The sequence below is a fragment of the Rhipicephalus microplus genome, chromosome 4, assembly GCF_043290135.1.
Source record: "Rhipicephalus microplus isolate Deutch F79 chromosome 4, USDA_Rmic, whole genome shotgun sequence".
In the NCBI taxonomy this organism is placed as follows: Eukaryota; Metazoa; Arthropoda; class Arachnida; order Ixodida; family Ixodidae; genus Rhipicephalus; species Rhipicephalus microplus.
Genome location: NC_134703.1, coordinates 142670848 through 142685170, shown reverse-complemented (window position 1 = coordinate 142685170; position 14323 = coordinate 142670848). Strand labels below are relative to the sequence as shown.

The window sequence follows — 14323 nt, the reverse complement described above, 5'->3', positions numbered from 1 at the left end:
TTGTCTCTTTCGTTTTCTCGCTACAAGGGCTACCCAGTTACTCTGGTGGCGCTCTGCGAATAAGGCAGTTTATTCAAAGTAGACACGTGGTGGTATGTTAATAATGCAATCCCTATAAAGAAGAATAGTTCGAACAATCTATTTTTTTTGCACAAGTGACCTTCGGCTTCTTTTTGTTTAACCTTGACATCTTAGCTGCATACATCACTGTGCGGTGAGCCAGCGAACCTATTATGAAATCAATTTTCATTCCGGTCAACCAATTATTCCTTGGGTTGATGAAGTCCTCCCATCCTACCGCATTAGAGAGGCACATACGCATACAAACGCATACATATGCATACAAACCAATAGCTTTCCAAATTTGTACCAACTAAATAGAATATACCCCAAACAAATTCAAGAAGCATGTCCATGGTGTTCCGACACACCGACACTTACCCACATAACGTTGGAGTGCACCGAAATGCCCACACACATCGACATTCCACACGTTATTAACTACCCGCACATGTTGCATAGGCAGTGGGAGGCAAGGCTTGCAGACGACGCCAAGAAGAGCCAAATAGCTTTGCTGGACCAGGCACAGCGAGCCGCTCGTGCCAGAGGAGCAGTGGACTGAGGGCCCGACCACAACTGCCTTCAATTACGTTGTCTTTTTAGGGGCGAAGCTCCTTAAGCAGCACCCATTTGTCCCTCGTAGTAGTCGTAGTCGTAGTCGTAGTGTGTAACCAGTCTTACGTTTTGACCTGCAAAGTGATGCCGGTGGGAGATTTCTCCTGTGCTATGTTAAACAATGAAAAATTCGCAGCGTGCGCCTTAACTAAAAGCCGAATTCTCCTGTCTCTCATTCTCAATTAGCAGCCATCGGCATGTACATTGAGCACTATCTGACAAGAAAGAGTTGCTACGTTATACTCGCTAGGCGTAACCCCCTTGGTTTTAGAAAGGTTTACTGAGTGTTCAGCCGCAGTGCCATGAATACAGTGAACTAGTATATACCATGAACTCGAGGTGGTGAAAGGTGGGAAGTAGACACGAAGCGCAAGCCGTAAGAAAGTGTGCCTGTGCCACCTCTCGTTTGGTCCTTGGAATTTCCGCTGAGTGGTGGTGCTTCTATATGGAGAATATATGATGAAAAAGATGCGAGATGGTGGTACTTGGAGTGTTGACTAGATGGACGAATGCACACACAGACAGATGCATGGACGGATGCACGGATCCCTTTACGGATGGATAGACGCATGGACGGACGCAGGGACGGAGAAATGGACGTGCGCAGGCACAGATGCCCAGATGGACGTGTGAACGCAAGGACGGTCACACAAACGAACGCATGGACGGATGGAAGCAAGAACGAATGGACGGATAGATGCTTCGCCCCACTCTCCGTCATTCACTCTGTGGATATGCTGCCATTTGTTTTCCTGAATAAAACTTTTTCCTGCTCCTCCCCTCATCCTAACAAAAAACTCGGACGAAAGAAACCCTGATGGGATGTGAAACAGCAGTGTTTTCGCACGGGTTGCGTCACGGGTACAATGGTGCTAACGCTGGTGCTGCGGCGAGCGCTGGAAGGTTCATTTTAAGCCTTGGCTGGTGTAGGTGCTGTAGGTGACACCTAAAGACATGTTTCACCGCTTACATTAGGCGCAGGTAAGGCTTTTCGCGCGTGAGCCGACTCGCCGATGGTGTCGGTTCAAGCAACACCGTTGACTCGTCGGCGGTGTCACTTGACAAACGCGGTCTCAAGTGCGATTCGTTGCTCGCAAGTACGAAGACTAGGCAGATCCGTGTACTACCCATCATACCTTTGGTCGCTGAACGATCGAAGCGCCGTAGTCTCCTATAGTTTATAAGAAGGGAGGACAAGAACCACAAGAAAGAAGGCAGGGAGGTTAACCAGGCACATGCCAGGTTTGCTACCCTACGTGGGGGGAATAGGAAGGGGAGCATAAAGATGAGAGAGAGAGAGAAAAGAGAAGAGAAAGAGAGAAAAAAAAGGGATTGTCAGTCGATGGGCTGACGCATATGCAGCGGTGGCACTACACAAAAGTTAAAGGTGCTCACATAGGCCTGTAGTCCCCCAAAAGCACAAGACGGCTTTGACTGCTTTTGCAGCCGACAAAAGGCGAGGACGGTGTTCCAGTAGCATCTGCATAGAGAGTGGCCGATCGTCCAATTGTCACAATGCGTCCAAGAGCTTCTGTCTTTCAGAAGCAAATCGAGGGCAATGGCATATCAGATGGTCGATGTCTTCTTCGGTGCAGCAGACGTCGCATTCCACATTGTCGGTCAATCCGATGAGGGTTGTATATGCTTCTGTGAAGGCAACCCCCAACTAAAGGCGAAAAACACGTCGACGAAGTCCGGATGGAGTTCGAAGTTCCAGTCGAGGGTTTATTTGGTAGAGTCTCGTATTTGTTATGCTTGGGGTGATCCCCTCCAGCAGACACAGACTACGTGCCAGGTCGAAGTTGCTTTGCAGCGTCTGTCCTTGACAAAAGAATCGGAAGAGTGTGCTCTTCTTGGTGCGATGTGCAAGCCGCGTTGTCTGTGGAATCATTGCCACTGATCCCACAATGGCAAGGTAGCCACTGAAAATTGACCTCGTGGCCTGTTTTCTTGACGTTGTGAAGAAGCTTGACAACCTCGCAAGTTAACTGTTCATGGCAACCTCGTCGAAGGACTGACTGTATGCTCTGTGGGGTCGGTTTTGAGACGGAAAACACAGCCCATTTACTTGGTCCCTGGGATTTGATGTACTCTAAGGCGCCACGCAAAGCCGCAAGTTCTGCCACCATAGACGTAGTGACGTGTGACAGCTTGATTCGCAGAGTGACTCCTCTAGCTGGATTCACCACCGCACCGCCAAAACCAGACGCTGTGATTGAACCATCAGTGTATATGTGCACGGGGTTATTGGACATTTCGTGCAGGAGGTGCAATCTCAATTGTTTTAGGGTTAATTTTAAGAAACTCTATGGCGTGACCTACTTGGCACCGCGTCAACACCTGCGGCGTGCAGTGCGTCCGTACGGAGGAACAGCATTACACAGGCTAGACAAAGAGCTGCTTCGCATTTATAATTTTAGAAACAACACATCAATATGACTCGGTAAAATACCGTCTGGTTTTTATGCTTTCTTGATTAAGATAATTGGTTGGCTCAATTTATAGAAGCGTAACTTCAGGATGATACGCCCTGATGTCGTGTAAAACACCTGTATAATGCATACACTAATACATAATAATACATAATAATACACCTGCGTAATGCGAAAATTGATTGTTGGTGTCAGTGTTGTGGAACCAAGTAGCACCGAAAACATGGTTGATCCTTTCCGTTATAGGAATCGGTATAACACGAAAGTAAAACGGCTTCTTACGAAGAAATGCCAACTATATATATATATATATATATATATATATATATATATATATATATATATATATATATATATATATATATATATATATATATATATATATATATATATATATATATATATATATATATATAATATATAAGTCACCAGAAGAAGCGAACGAGCAAACGAAAAACGATGCTTTATTGCCAACGTTACGGCCGCGGACCGGCCTTCGTCAGGGCATCGTCAGGGCATCATGCCCTGACGAAGGCCGGTCCCCGGTCATAACGTTGGCAATAAAGCATCGTCGCCTCTTCTGGTGACTTATAACTCGACCGGAATCCAGGAAGACTTTCAATATATATATATATATATATATATATATATATATATATATATATATATATATATATATATATATATATATATATATATATATATATATATATATATATATATATATATATATATATATATATATATATATATATATATATATATATATATATATATATATATATATATATATATATATATATATATATATATATATATATATATATATATATATATATATATATATATATATGTGTGTGTGTGTGTGTGTGTGTAGGGTGTGCCACATAACTTGAACTAAGTATTTGAAAGTGAAAGGCACTTAGGAGGCGAATTGAACCAAACGCATGCTACTCGCAATATCTTGTAGGTAATCAGGCTATTTTTTATTTTTCCCTATACTAATAAATAATATTTCTTATTTATCTCTTTTTAATTATGAGCTGGAAACCCATAATATGAACACTGAGATGTAGAGCATTATCAGAAACCCCCAACTAAATTGTTTCCTGTACGATACGTTTCGCGCTGTTAATTTTTCCCCGTTGTAAAAAAAGCCCACGAAATGTGTAAAAAAGACGTGTGACGGACCGCGAGCGCACTTCTATAGTGCTGCGATAGGCTTTGTTTACAAGGCGGAAAAAAATAACAGCGCTAAATCCGCATACTGGGGTGGTGCTTGCCTTGGAGTCGTCCTAGGTGAATGCACCTGTATATTTAAGCCTCAAGCTGTCATTGACCTCCTTGAGCCCTGTAAATTTTTATCCCTCTATCAAAAGGGACATTACGTCCACACTTCGGTCGTTAACCAGCCTGTGACAATGGGAAAGTGCCGGTTGGAAGTAACTGCCTGCGACGTCGAGTGCAATGACGGTGTTATCCCGCGAATTTTCGAAGCTCCATGGTTCAGGCTCAATTATTTCGCTTTTCGCGCTGCGCTCACTGGGGGTTTTCCGAGTGGCTATTTCTGGTTCTCCTTAAAGGCCAAAGAGAGCTGCCCTTACAACAGCGGCTTCACTGAAGCGACAACAAGGAAGGGGCTAGCTCACACGTGCACACGCAGAAATACCAAAAAAAAAAGAAATAATAACCGTGTTGCACGCATCTCATTCAGGTTCGCAAATGGCGCTCGAGCACTCGTGATGTAACTCTCGACCCACTTCACCTAACCCCTTCTCTGCATCGCGGAAGTGCAAGGCGTCACACACAATCTTTTCGGCCAGTGTGGGTTTCTCCGTGCCTCTTGGGTGCTGTCAGAGAAAATAAGAGTGAATGAGTATATGGATCCCTCTTGACAGTCTTCCTTGTACCACTCTTTCAAGCCATGGCGGAAAGGTTCGGAAAGTATTTTGTAAGAAAGAATACGTCCGTCACGCTGCCTTTGTTTGTTATTGAGCCGTGCTCGCATGCGCAGACGAGATCAGTTTAGTTCAATTCTGATCTTTCCCTAAATGTTTGCTATTTGGACGCTTTACTGAAGCGCCATCTAAAAATTGAGCGTGAGTCCAAAATAATTGCGCGTTCGATATCAGGCTGCCTGCCCTTATGTGTGTACGCTGATTTGGGGTTTCTGTGTACGTCGTCTGCGTCTTCGAGTCAGCACATACGCCATTCTAAATGGCTTAGCTGTCCATTGTCTTAACCGTTCAGCCACCGCGTCCTAAAGTCTTAAAATACCAATAAATGTGGCTATCGGTTATGTACTCGGGACAAATGAAAGCTGAGTGATTCGAAAAGTGAACTATCAAGTAGAACACGAACCTAATAGTATAAGAGATACTCAGTTGATCTTTGAAATGTGAAATACTTCCACAATTTCCTCTGTGTAGCATACCTTATAAGAATACTTATCGGCCACTAAACACATTCGTTCACATGTGGCACAGCCATCATTGCTCGGACTAAACGCTTAATTCTCAAGCTGTGCGCTGTGGTTCATAGCCAGCATGCCATCGCGTCCGTGTTTCACGGGGACGTATCACTTTTCCGTAATTATATACCTGACTTCCTCTTTCAATGAGTCGTGACAGTTATACATGTTTTGCCCCTGCAGTCATCTCCAGGCGAAAACTACCAAAGATGTAGCCTGTCCGAGAACACTACCAAGTGTGACCTCATTGGCTGAATGCGGTGAATAAACTAGTGCTACATAATTTAGCACTATGTGAGTTTGACCAACATTGCAAAATTACTGCGTAACATTCAGTCGACTAAAAATACCTAAGATGAGGATCAACTACAGTTCCTTTCGTAACAGCTGTCGCCCTCTCCAGTAGCCTGAAAACGTAGCGATATTTATTATTTTATGTATTCAGTTGGTGAGCAAGTTGTCCGCGACTCGTATCAAAAACACGTTTGCCTTTCACCGCATAAAAAGCATCCTCGTTTTTTTTATTTTCTACATGCGTTTGTTAAAAAGGATCTTACGGGAACTGTTAGAAGCAAATGCGTCTTCCTCGGCCGAAAATCTTTTTTCTTCATCATTCGGGTGCGATTGGGCACTACCTGGTGGTGTAAACGAGAGCATGCATGTCATTTTTAACCTGACAAGGCATGCATGTAAACACAGTGGCTGTATACGGATGCAGTCCTCATTTGTTGGGCTACTTCCGCTTTCCGTAAAGTACCACTTTCGGAAGACTACACACACAGGTTTCATTTTTAGGCGCTGTCAGCCCAGCTTGGTAAATAACGGTTTTTTGTCGCCATTCTGTCAGCTAAAGGTAAGTTTGCTTCTTCTTCCAAAGCAAGGAGATTCTGAGCCCCTCATCTGCGTGCGGGCATGACACCCGAATTCCATCTATGCAGAAAGTAGGTCTCTATGTACCTGCGTCTTGTGTCGACGTCAGAAAATGGTGTCCTTAGTTTTGGGCTCCAGGAAGTGGAATTCCACGCCGAAGTGTCCCTACATTCATAGAAAAAGAAAATGCGATGTGAATGCACCGACGCATAACGACGGTGCTTTGCACACTAGGACGCCTACGAGAGGCCCAGTTGGGGCGATCTCTGCAAGGCTGCCACTAGCGTCTACTGTTCCCGTAGCATAGAGCACACACATATGGCGAAAATGCAAACATAAGTTCATTGCTGTCTAATTACGCCAATATGTCGTTAACAACAACAAAAAAACTTCGGTGTGAGGGAAACGGCATGTGCAAGAAAACCAAAAAAGAAACAGGGTTTGGAAGGCCAATAAGAACAACCAGCTTAACAGGGTGGTTGACACTCTTTACTGCTAGTTAGGTAAGGGAGGAACAGGAAAGGAAAAGGGAACACAAACAATTATCTGTCTACGCGTGAAAATTGACAAGCTGGAAGACATACGGAGAAAGAGCTAAAATCTCACGTGGTTCGTTTGGCATTTGTCTAAGACGAATCGAAGGAAAAGGCCGTTTTCTTCTTCTTGTCATTCATCCTTTTTTCCTCAGTACATCGTATTGATCCTGTTTAGTTGTATACCAATCTCACTCGCTTTAATTTCGGAGATGTTTTGGAAAAACTTATTAGTGGTTCCTAACCACATCACTTAGAGGTCAAAATATTGCTGAATTCAAAAAACTAGTATTCAGAAAATGCACTTCGTCTTCCCATACTTTTACCAAACCGAGAGCTCTTGCAATTGAACATTCCTTGTAAGTTTTTCTCAACTGAAGGTATGGTCAACTGAAAGACCTCGACTTAATGGCAATATAAACCAACACGCTGAGTGTAATATACTAGTAAACAGTCCGTCTTTATCACTTGATACTAGGTGGAACCCTTTCAAAACAATTCCACTACAACATTTTATTACTCCAGAAAAGGCAAGAAAATTCCTTTGCATTGCAATGAATGGATAACCACTTGTCCTATGTTTTTTATTACACGTAGTGTGCCTTTGGTTTTCATGAATAAGCTATACGGGCAAGCCCTTAGAAAATTGCCGCCTTTATGAGATAATCTGTAATACACACATCAGTAACCAGGGATGGAGAATACTTGTAAATACAAGAGACAGGCTTTCTGTTACTCCTGAACCTTTACTCAAGGTACATGTCGTTCTGCTGAAAGTCTGCAGAGCATGTGTAGCCACGTGAGGCAGTATATATGCTAAATGTACGCAGAAAGTTTTGAGAATTTCTGCAGAATATCTGCACAGCTTCGTCACAGATAAAAAGACTGCTACCCTTCGCGTTCACCCGACGAGTCAATGAAGATTACTGCATAAATTTCACGTTCGCAGAACACAAGCTAGTGTAATGTGGACGTCTAGGTAACCCTGGAATACTTACACCTGTTCATATATTCCAGCTAAGTGTCTAACGCACTTTTTTAATTACCGCATTCTAATAATCAGCTATCCCTTTGTCGTATAGGATGCCTGCCTGTTGAAACGACAGACAACTTTCGGGGCTCTATGCTAAAATCTAAATTGGTCTTTCTCTTATATTTGAAGCACCTGAATGTAACTTTTCGAAAAAAAAAACGACAAAACCACGCTTCATTTCACACCAATTACGGTACAGAGAAGGGTGCATAGGTGTACAAGAACGATGTAGAATCTTTAGTGGAGTGTGTCTACATAATTTTCTGGTCAGCATTTGAGAGGGCGTCGCATATGCACGGAACTATCAACTACTTGGGAATTCGCCTTGCCATTCATGTTTGTATGCGACTCCTAGATCCAGAGATAGACTAAAAGAAAGACACGAAAAACATGAAAGACGGGGACGTTAACTAATCTTCACTCAATTTCTTACCCTACACATGGGGATGGGAATGATGATGCTAAAGAGATAAAGAGAGATAATACAGCGCGTCTAGAGGTGACCACTTAATTCTCTGTAGCCATGCTCCAAAAGTTCATACTAAGCAAAGCGAATGTAACAACCCTGTTTCAGATTGAATATCAAGCTTAAACGTCCTTTGCTTCTGATTGTAAATGATATCTTTTTTAAGTGAAAAGTCATGCAAAACTGATCGGACACACTGTCATTTTTCTCAGGCAACAAACGTGAACGTTACTGCCTCTTAGAATGAGTTAGTGGCGTTGTGCTCATCAGAGCAGCCCCGGCGACAAAATTTGCATAGAAAGTGGTGCATTTTTCTTGCAGGTAGATGAACGAGCCCCATAGGAGAAAGAAAACAATGTTTTTTTTTTTATGAAAGTAAAAACTGAAGTCCACGCTTTCGCATGTAGCACGAAGTTGCCAAGAAAATCAACACATCGACTTCGCATAAAGAAAACTTTCTAATTTGCAAAAAAAAAAAAAACTCCTCATGCTTCGGGATTGGAACTCAAAACGCAGTTCCTCCAGGGCAGCAACTCTGCAATCTAAGCTGACAATGGCGAACAATGCCAAACCCAGTCATAATGTCAAATTCGTTAATGACAGCATTTGAAGGCAATAAGGGAGCCGGAAGAAGCCGTTTATGCCGATCAGAGTTGACTAGATGATGAATTCGACAAGATGCCGGAACTGGACAATGCCCAGAATAACACAGTAGAAGAGTATAGCAAATCACTGGTCAACGAAGAATGATTTGACATAATGAATACGTTTTGGAAGGCTTCATTGCACGAACAACAGACCAGGACCTAAGAAGAGAAGACCAATGGGCGCGATCTCATAACTTCGTTTATTGGTGAAAAGGATGAACACAATGACACACACACACATAAATACAGACATATATATATATATATATATATATATATATATATATATGTATATATATATATATATATATATATATATATATATATATATATATATATATATATATATATATATATATATATATATATATATATATATATATATATCAAGCCTGGCAAGCTAAAGAGCGCGTCTGCACGATAAAACAAATCTTTATCCACATCATGAAAATAATTTCTTGGCTACACATTACAACGGCCAACAAAAATAGGTAATCGTGCTCCAAAAGAGGCATTCATTATCTGATAGCACAATGTATGGCTGAATTACGCAGTTATATACACGCCTTTTAATAGAAAGGGCTTTATCTCTTTCTCGGGTTAGTATACCTTTGTGATCACACAGGATTTAAGTGTCACATCACGCTGAATGACAATGGCAGTTCTTACGATGAAAGACTAGGGGTGAGTGATTACTTTAGTGTAAAGAGGTCACGCACGTTCGTCTTCCCTTTAGTCCTCGTCCATAGCGTGCGCGTTGACGTCTTCCTAAAATGTATTCCTAACAACTCGCCCAAGCTACTGCCCTTTTACTTGACAAAGTAAAGCTCCAGAACTCAACATGGCAAGTCGTTTCAGTGCAAATTGCCGAAAAGAATGAAGGTTTGTTATTGAGGAAGATCAACTACCGCATGTTTCTAGCCAGAAGTGACATAATCCCGGCCAGGACGAACTTCCCTGAAGTAGGAAGCTTTTATTTATTTTTTCGAAATCTAGATACAATATTTTTGCATGTCCTAGTTGCAAATAAATACATCGTGACACACACTTTTAATAAATCACCTTCTACCTTGCGGTTTGCCATTGAACTGAATTTTAAGATACTTTCGTAAAAAACTTGAAGTTGAGTAAATGTACCGCTGCGCTATTTCAAACGAGGGATATAGGTGGCTCGTAAAATGATGCAGAGGGACCATCTCTATCATGATCACAAGCCTTGAAGAGGTACACCAATATGTTCACTGCCTAATAATATATTATGATATGTTCAGTTAGGTTCTTTGCAACGGCTAAATTAAACAGTCACTTCATTTTTAGTATCGCCAAGGTCATCAAATTTTCGCGCACAATCGCGAATTGTAGCTGCTCTGGGGTCTTACTTTCTGTTATGCTGCACATTCAGTATCACAAAAAAATCGACAAAAGCAGCGAAAGGATCTCAAGCTCATTGATGATTATCGGCCGTCCAATTGAGTATTCATGTTTGTACGAACAAATACGTGTAATTTATCAAAGAACATAAGAGCAAATGCTATTACAGAAACGCCTCATAAACATTCACATCACATCAGCAAAAGTGTGAATGCATTCTGATTGACTGACGCGACAACGTTGAAAAGCTCGTTTCGCGGAAATTCCGGTGTTAGCGTCGGTGTCAGCGTGGCCGTCGTTAGGTGCGAGCGAAAAATCTTCCTCTTTTGCATGACCGAAAAATTAAAAGATCCTAGCGAGAAGCTAACCCCGGTCGTTTGCGTCGCAAGCAGCTCTTTTACCACACAGGGACGCCTCTGCTTGTAAATACAGCCCAAATACCTTCCTCTGCTGGAAATGCAGAGAAAATTATGCTCATGCTTTACAAACACACGCGTCCTGTATACAGGCTTCGCAATAAAACATTTTATATAGCAGTGATATTGCGTGGTACAGGAGTATACATTGCCATCAGGTGTCAGAACATGATAGCGACTCCGAGGTTTGAAAGTGGCCATCCACTACAAAAGTCACACACCTTACAGCACATATTCTCTAAGACCACGTAGTGGATGAACAGTCAGTTCGAAAAGAGTTCACGCTTATATTACATGATGTCAAGCAGGCTATCTACTACAAAAAATCAGATCTCTCTCTCTCTCTCTCTCTCTATATATATATAGCTATATATATATATGTATATATATATATATATATATATATATATATATATATATATATATATATATATATATATATATATGGTGTTTTAAGAAATGTGTCCAATATTATTTAAAAATCAAAGGCAGGAGGCACCTTCTGGCTACCCACAATGTTCCTTTCATTTTGGCAGGAGGCATCTCCAAATGGGCACGATCTATAATTACGGTACTATTTACAGAAATTAAGATATTTAACGTTTAACCAGTGCAAATAGCTCATCGACCACAATGGACAAACATAAAGTACTTTCTATGAATAGTCTACAGCCGCTTTGAAAGTTTAGAAATGTGGCCACTGGTGATGCCCGTGGAATGATGAGTTTGGGGAAGAAGAATAAGCGAGTGTCGATAAGCGGCCACAAAGCGAAGTGTCTACATTGACGGTTGATAACGACGAAGTGGTACTTAGTGCCAAGCCTCACCCTCAGCACAAAGTACCACCTCAGTTTATTTGTTCTCACTTGAACGTCGTATCTCCGTGCGCTTCAAAATGACTGGTTACTGCTGTATCTTTGTTGTATTTGTCCTTGGCAACGGGCTTGATTGCGATTCAGCTCTTACCTTGGAGACTCTTAATTCACCTCTGTGGCATGCGTATTTTGCATACCAACACGCCGATAGCTTAACGGCTACTAGGGGCGACGAATATGTCTTTTCAATGCCACATTTGTAGGAAGATGTTTGAAAGAAATATATTGCACGAAAACAAGAGTTTTCTTGCACGATATGTAAAAACCCTACTCTCTGCACCAATCTTAGTCTTGCCAACAAGAAGGCTTAGAAGTGGTATTATAGTAAGATGAATCGCAACGATTGTCATGGCGATTGTCATGGTAGAGAACAATACGTTGTGATCGGAGGCAGAATGAAATTTACTAGCTAAATATAATTGCTTGTTATTATCCTTACCTATTAAATGCGAAGCCTTTCTTAGCAAACTTCGGCGACTTTGCGCGTATCTATCTATCTATCTATCTATCTATCTATCTATCTATCTATCTATCTATCTATCTATCTATCTATCTATCTATCTATCTATCTATCTATCTATCTATCTATCTACGACTTTTAGCTCTCCTGGCCGTTTCGATAATGGTATTGATAGCAAACTTGGTATGGCATAACATGATTGTATGAAGAACATATTTAACTAGTCATAGCAAGAAAATTATGGCATGAATGTCATCAATGACATGATTTACATTTTATGATCCTGCAGCTCTTGCGGTGGTTTCGTTCACATGGCATGTCATAAAAGTGGTATGGTATGACATGACTGCATGGCGAACACAAGTGACAGAACCTAACATAAGAATCATGACATGCGTGTCATGTAACAACATGACTACATGCCACGCTAATGATGTACTCACGGCCGTCTCGCTAGCGTCACATATATCAAATTTGTATTACAGTACGTGAATGGATAACGAAGGTATGTGACTGGTGCAAACATGACAATCATGAGATGCGTGTCACGTGAGAACATGGCTACAGGCCACAGTCAAGGCGCCAATACATTTCGAATTGACGCGGTGTGCGTGCTCACCGGCGTTCATTTCGGGGGCTCACGGTCCTGCCACATGCTGGAGGCACGCACCGAGCTGCTTTGCTTTGACGCATGCGCGTTTCAGCACGTACGATGTCTCTCGGTCCCAAAAAGAGGGAGACGCAGTGTTTTCGGTGTAACGCATCGGCGCGAAATGCAGCATGTCGCATTTCGCGCTGGTTGTCGTCGGGCCGCGCCGATAAATGCTGGTCGCGCCTGGCCTCGGATTACAGTGTGCTCGCGTTTTGCTGACATAGCGCTGCTTTGCCCAGCGTGCGCGCGCGTCAACGCTACATTGGAGTATATTGGGTCCTTAATGATGAGAGCATGGGCGTTTTGCTAGCTCCACTTATACTAAATTTGGTGTTACATGACGTGAATAGCTGACGAAGGTGAACGATACATCCAAACATGATAATCAAGACACGAAAGTCATATACGGCATCATTTACATCCATGTCGTAATGTTGTACTCATGCTAAAGTGACATATAAACCTTTATCAATCGTGCTTCGCATATCATCGATTCCTAATATACGTGGCATCTGCCAATTTTAGTATAGTACCACTTCAATTGATAACGGATACCGGAGAGAAGCGTGGAAGGGCATAGAAAAGGCATGTGACGAGCGCATTTTTCTAGAAATAAACAAACAAAAAACTGAACAGAAATTCACAGATTAACACTACGAAAAAGAATGCAGGTGTATACATAACACGTAGGAAGTGCTAAGTTTGCTACGATCACAAGTGAGGACCTTTTTTTTGTGAATATTTTGTACGAGATGCCGCAAGTATGATAACAGTTTGGGGTTAGTGTCTTGACTAATTCATTACCGCGCGAAAATGATTAATTTTAAAATGTCTCGGAAAAATACTTTTTGCCAGTTTAAAAAGTATTCCAGCATACAATGTAGCATAAAAAATTTTTAACAAAGAAATGATGTTTCCAAAAAATACGTTTTTGGGCAACAATATATTTCCGAATGAATAAAACTGTACAAAGTAAGAAAGCTTTGTCTGCCAGTTGGTAAACAGTGGAATAAAAGACACTCTATATGCAAAAATATTCAAAACAAACAAAGTTCAGAACATGTATTTTGAAGATAAGTGATCTAGAAACAGTATAAAAGTATTAAATGTAGTGCAAAATGTTTCTATTCACATAAACAAAGAAAATCGGAACCGAGGTGCTGCTTTATCGCTTGAGCCATGCGGTGAAGTAATGTTTTTTTTTTTATGAAATACAAGTGAACTCCTACAAATCTCTCAGTATTTTTTTTGTGACAAGAGCCTGCAGGTATTCCATTATAGACGGTTGCCCGTGATATCAGGAATTCCTCAATGAACCAGACGGGCAATGAACTTCGCTATTTTATCTAGCGTCCCCTCTTTCCAAGAACCACTTCACTTCACATGGTTGGCGTTCCAATATATGCATCCAGGCATAATTCTT

General features: G+C 41.6%; 1 protein-coding gene across 4 annotated transcripts in view; it reads right to left on the bottom strand.

The window, feature by feature from the left end:
- Positions 1-14323, bottom strand: part of LOC142814635 (uncharacterized) — a 43140-nt gene that overhangs the window by 13983 nt on the left and 14834 nt on the right. For 2 of the 4 annotated variants that reach the window (XR_012894996.1, XM_075893702.1), the window contains one exon: positions 6535-6612. The exons of the other annotated variants lie outside the window; for them this stretch is intronic. Coding sequence is in view for 1 of the 2 variants with exons in the window: in XM_075893702.1 (XP_075749817.1) it covers positions 6553-6612 (60 nt within the window). In the remaining variant the exon portion in view is untranslated. The remainder of the gene's footprint in view (positions 1-6534; positions 6613-14323) is intronic. 4 annotated transcript variants of the gene reach the window in all.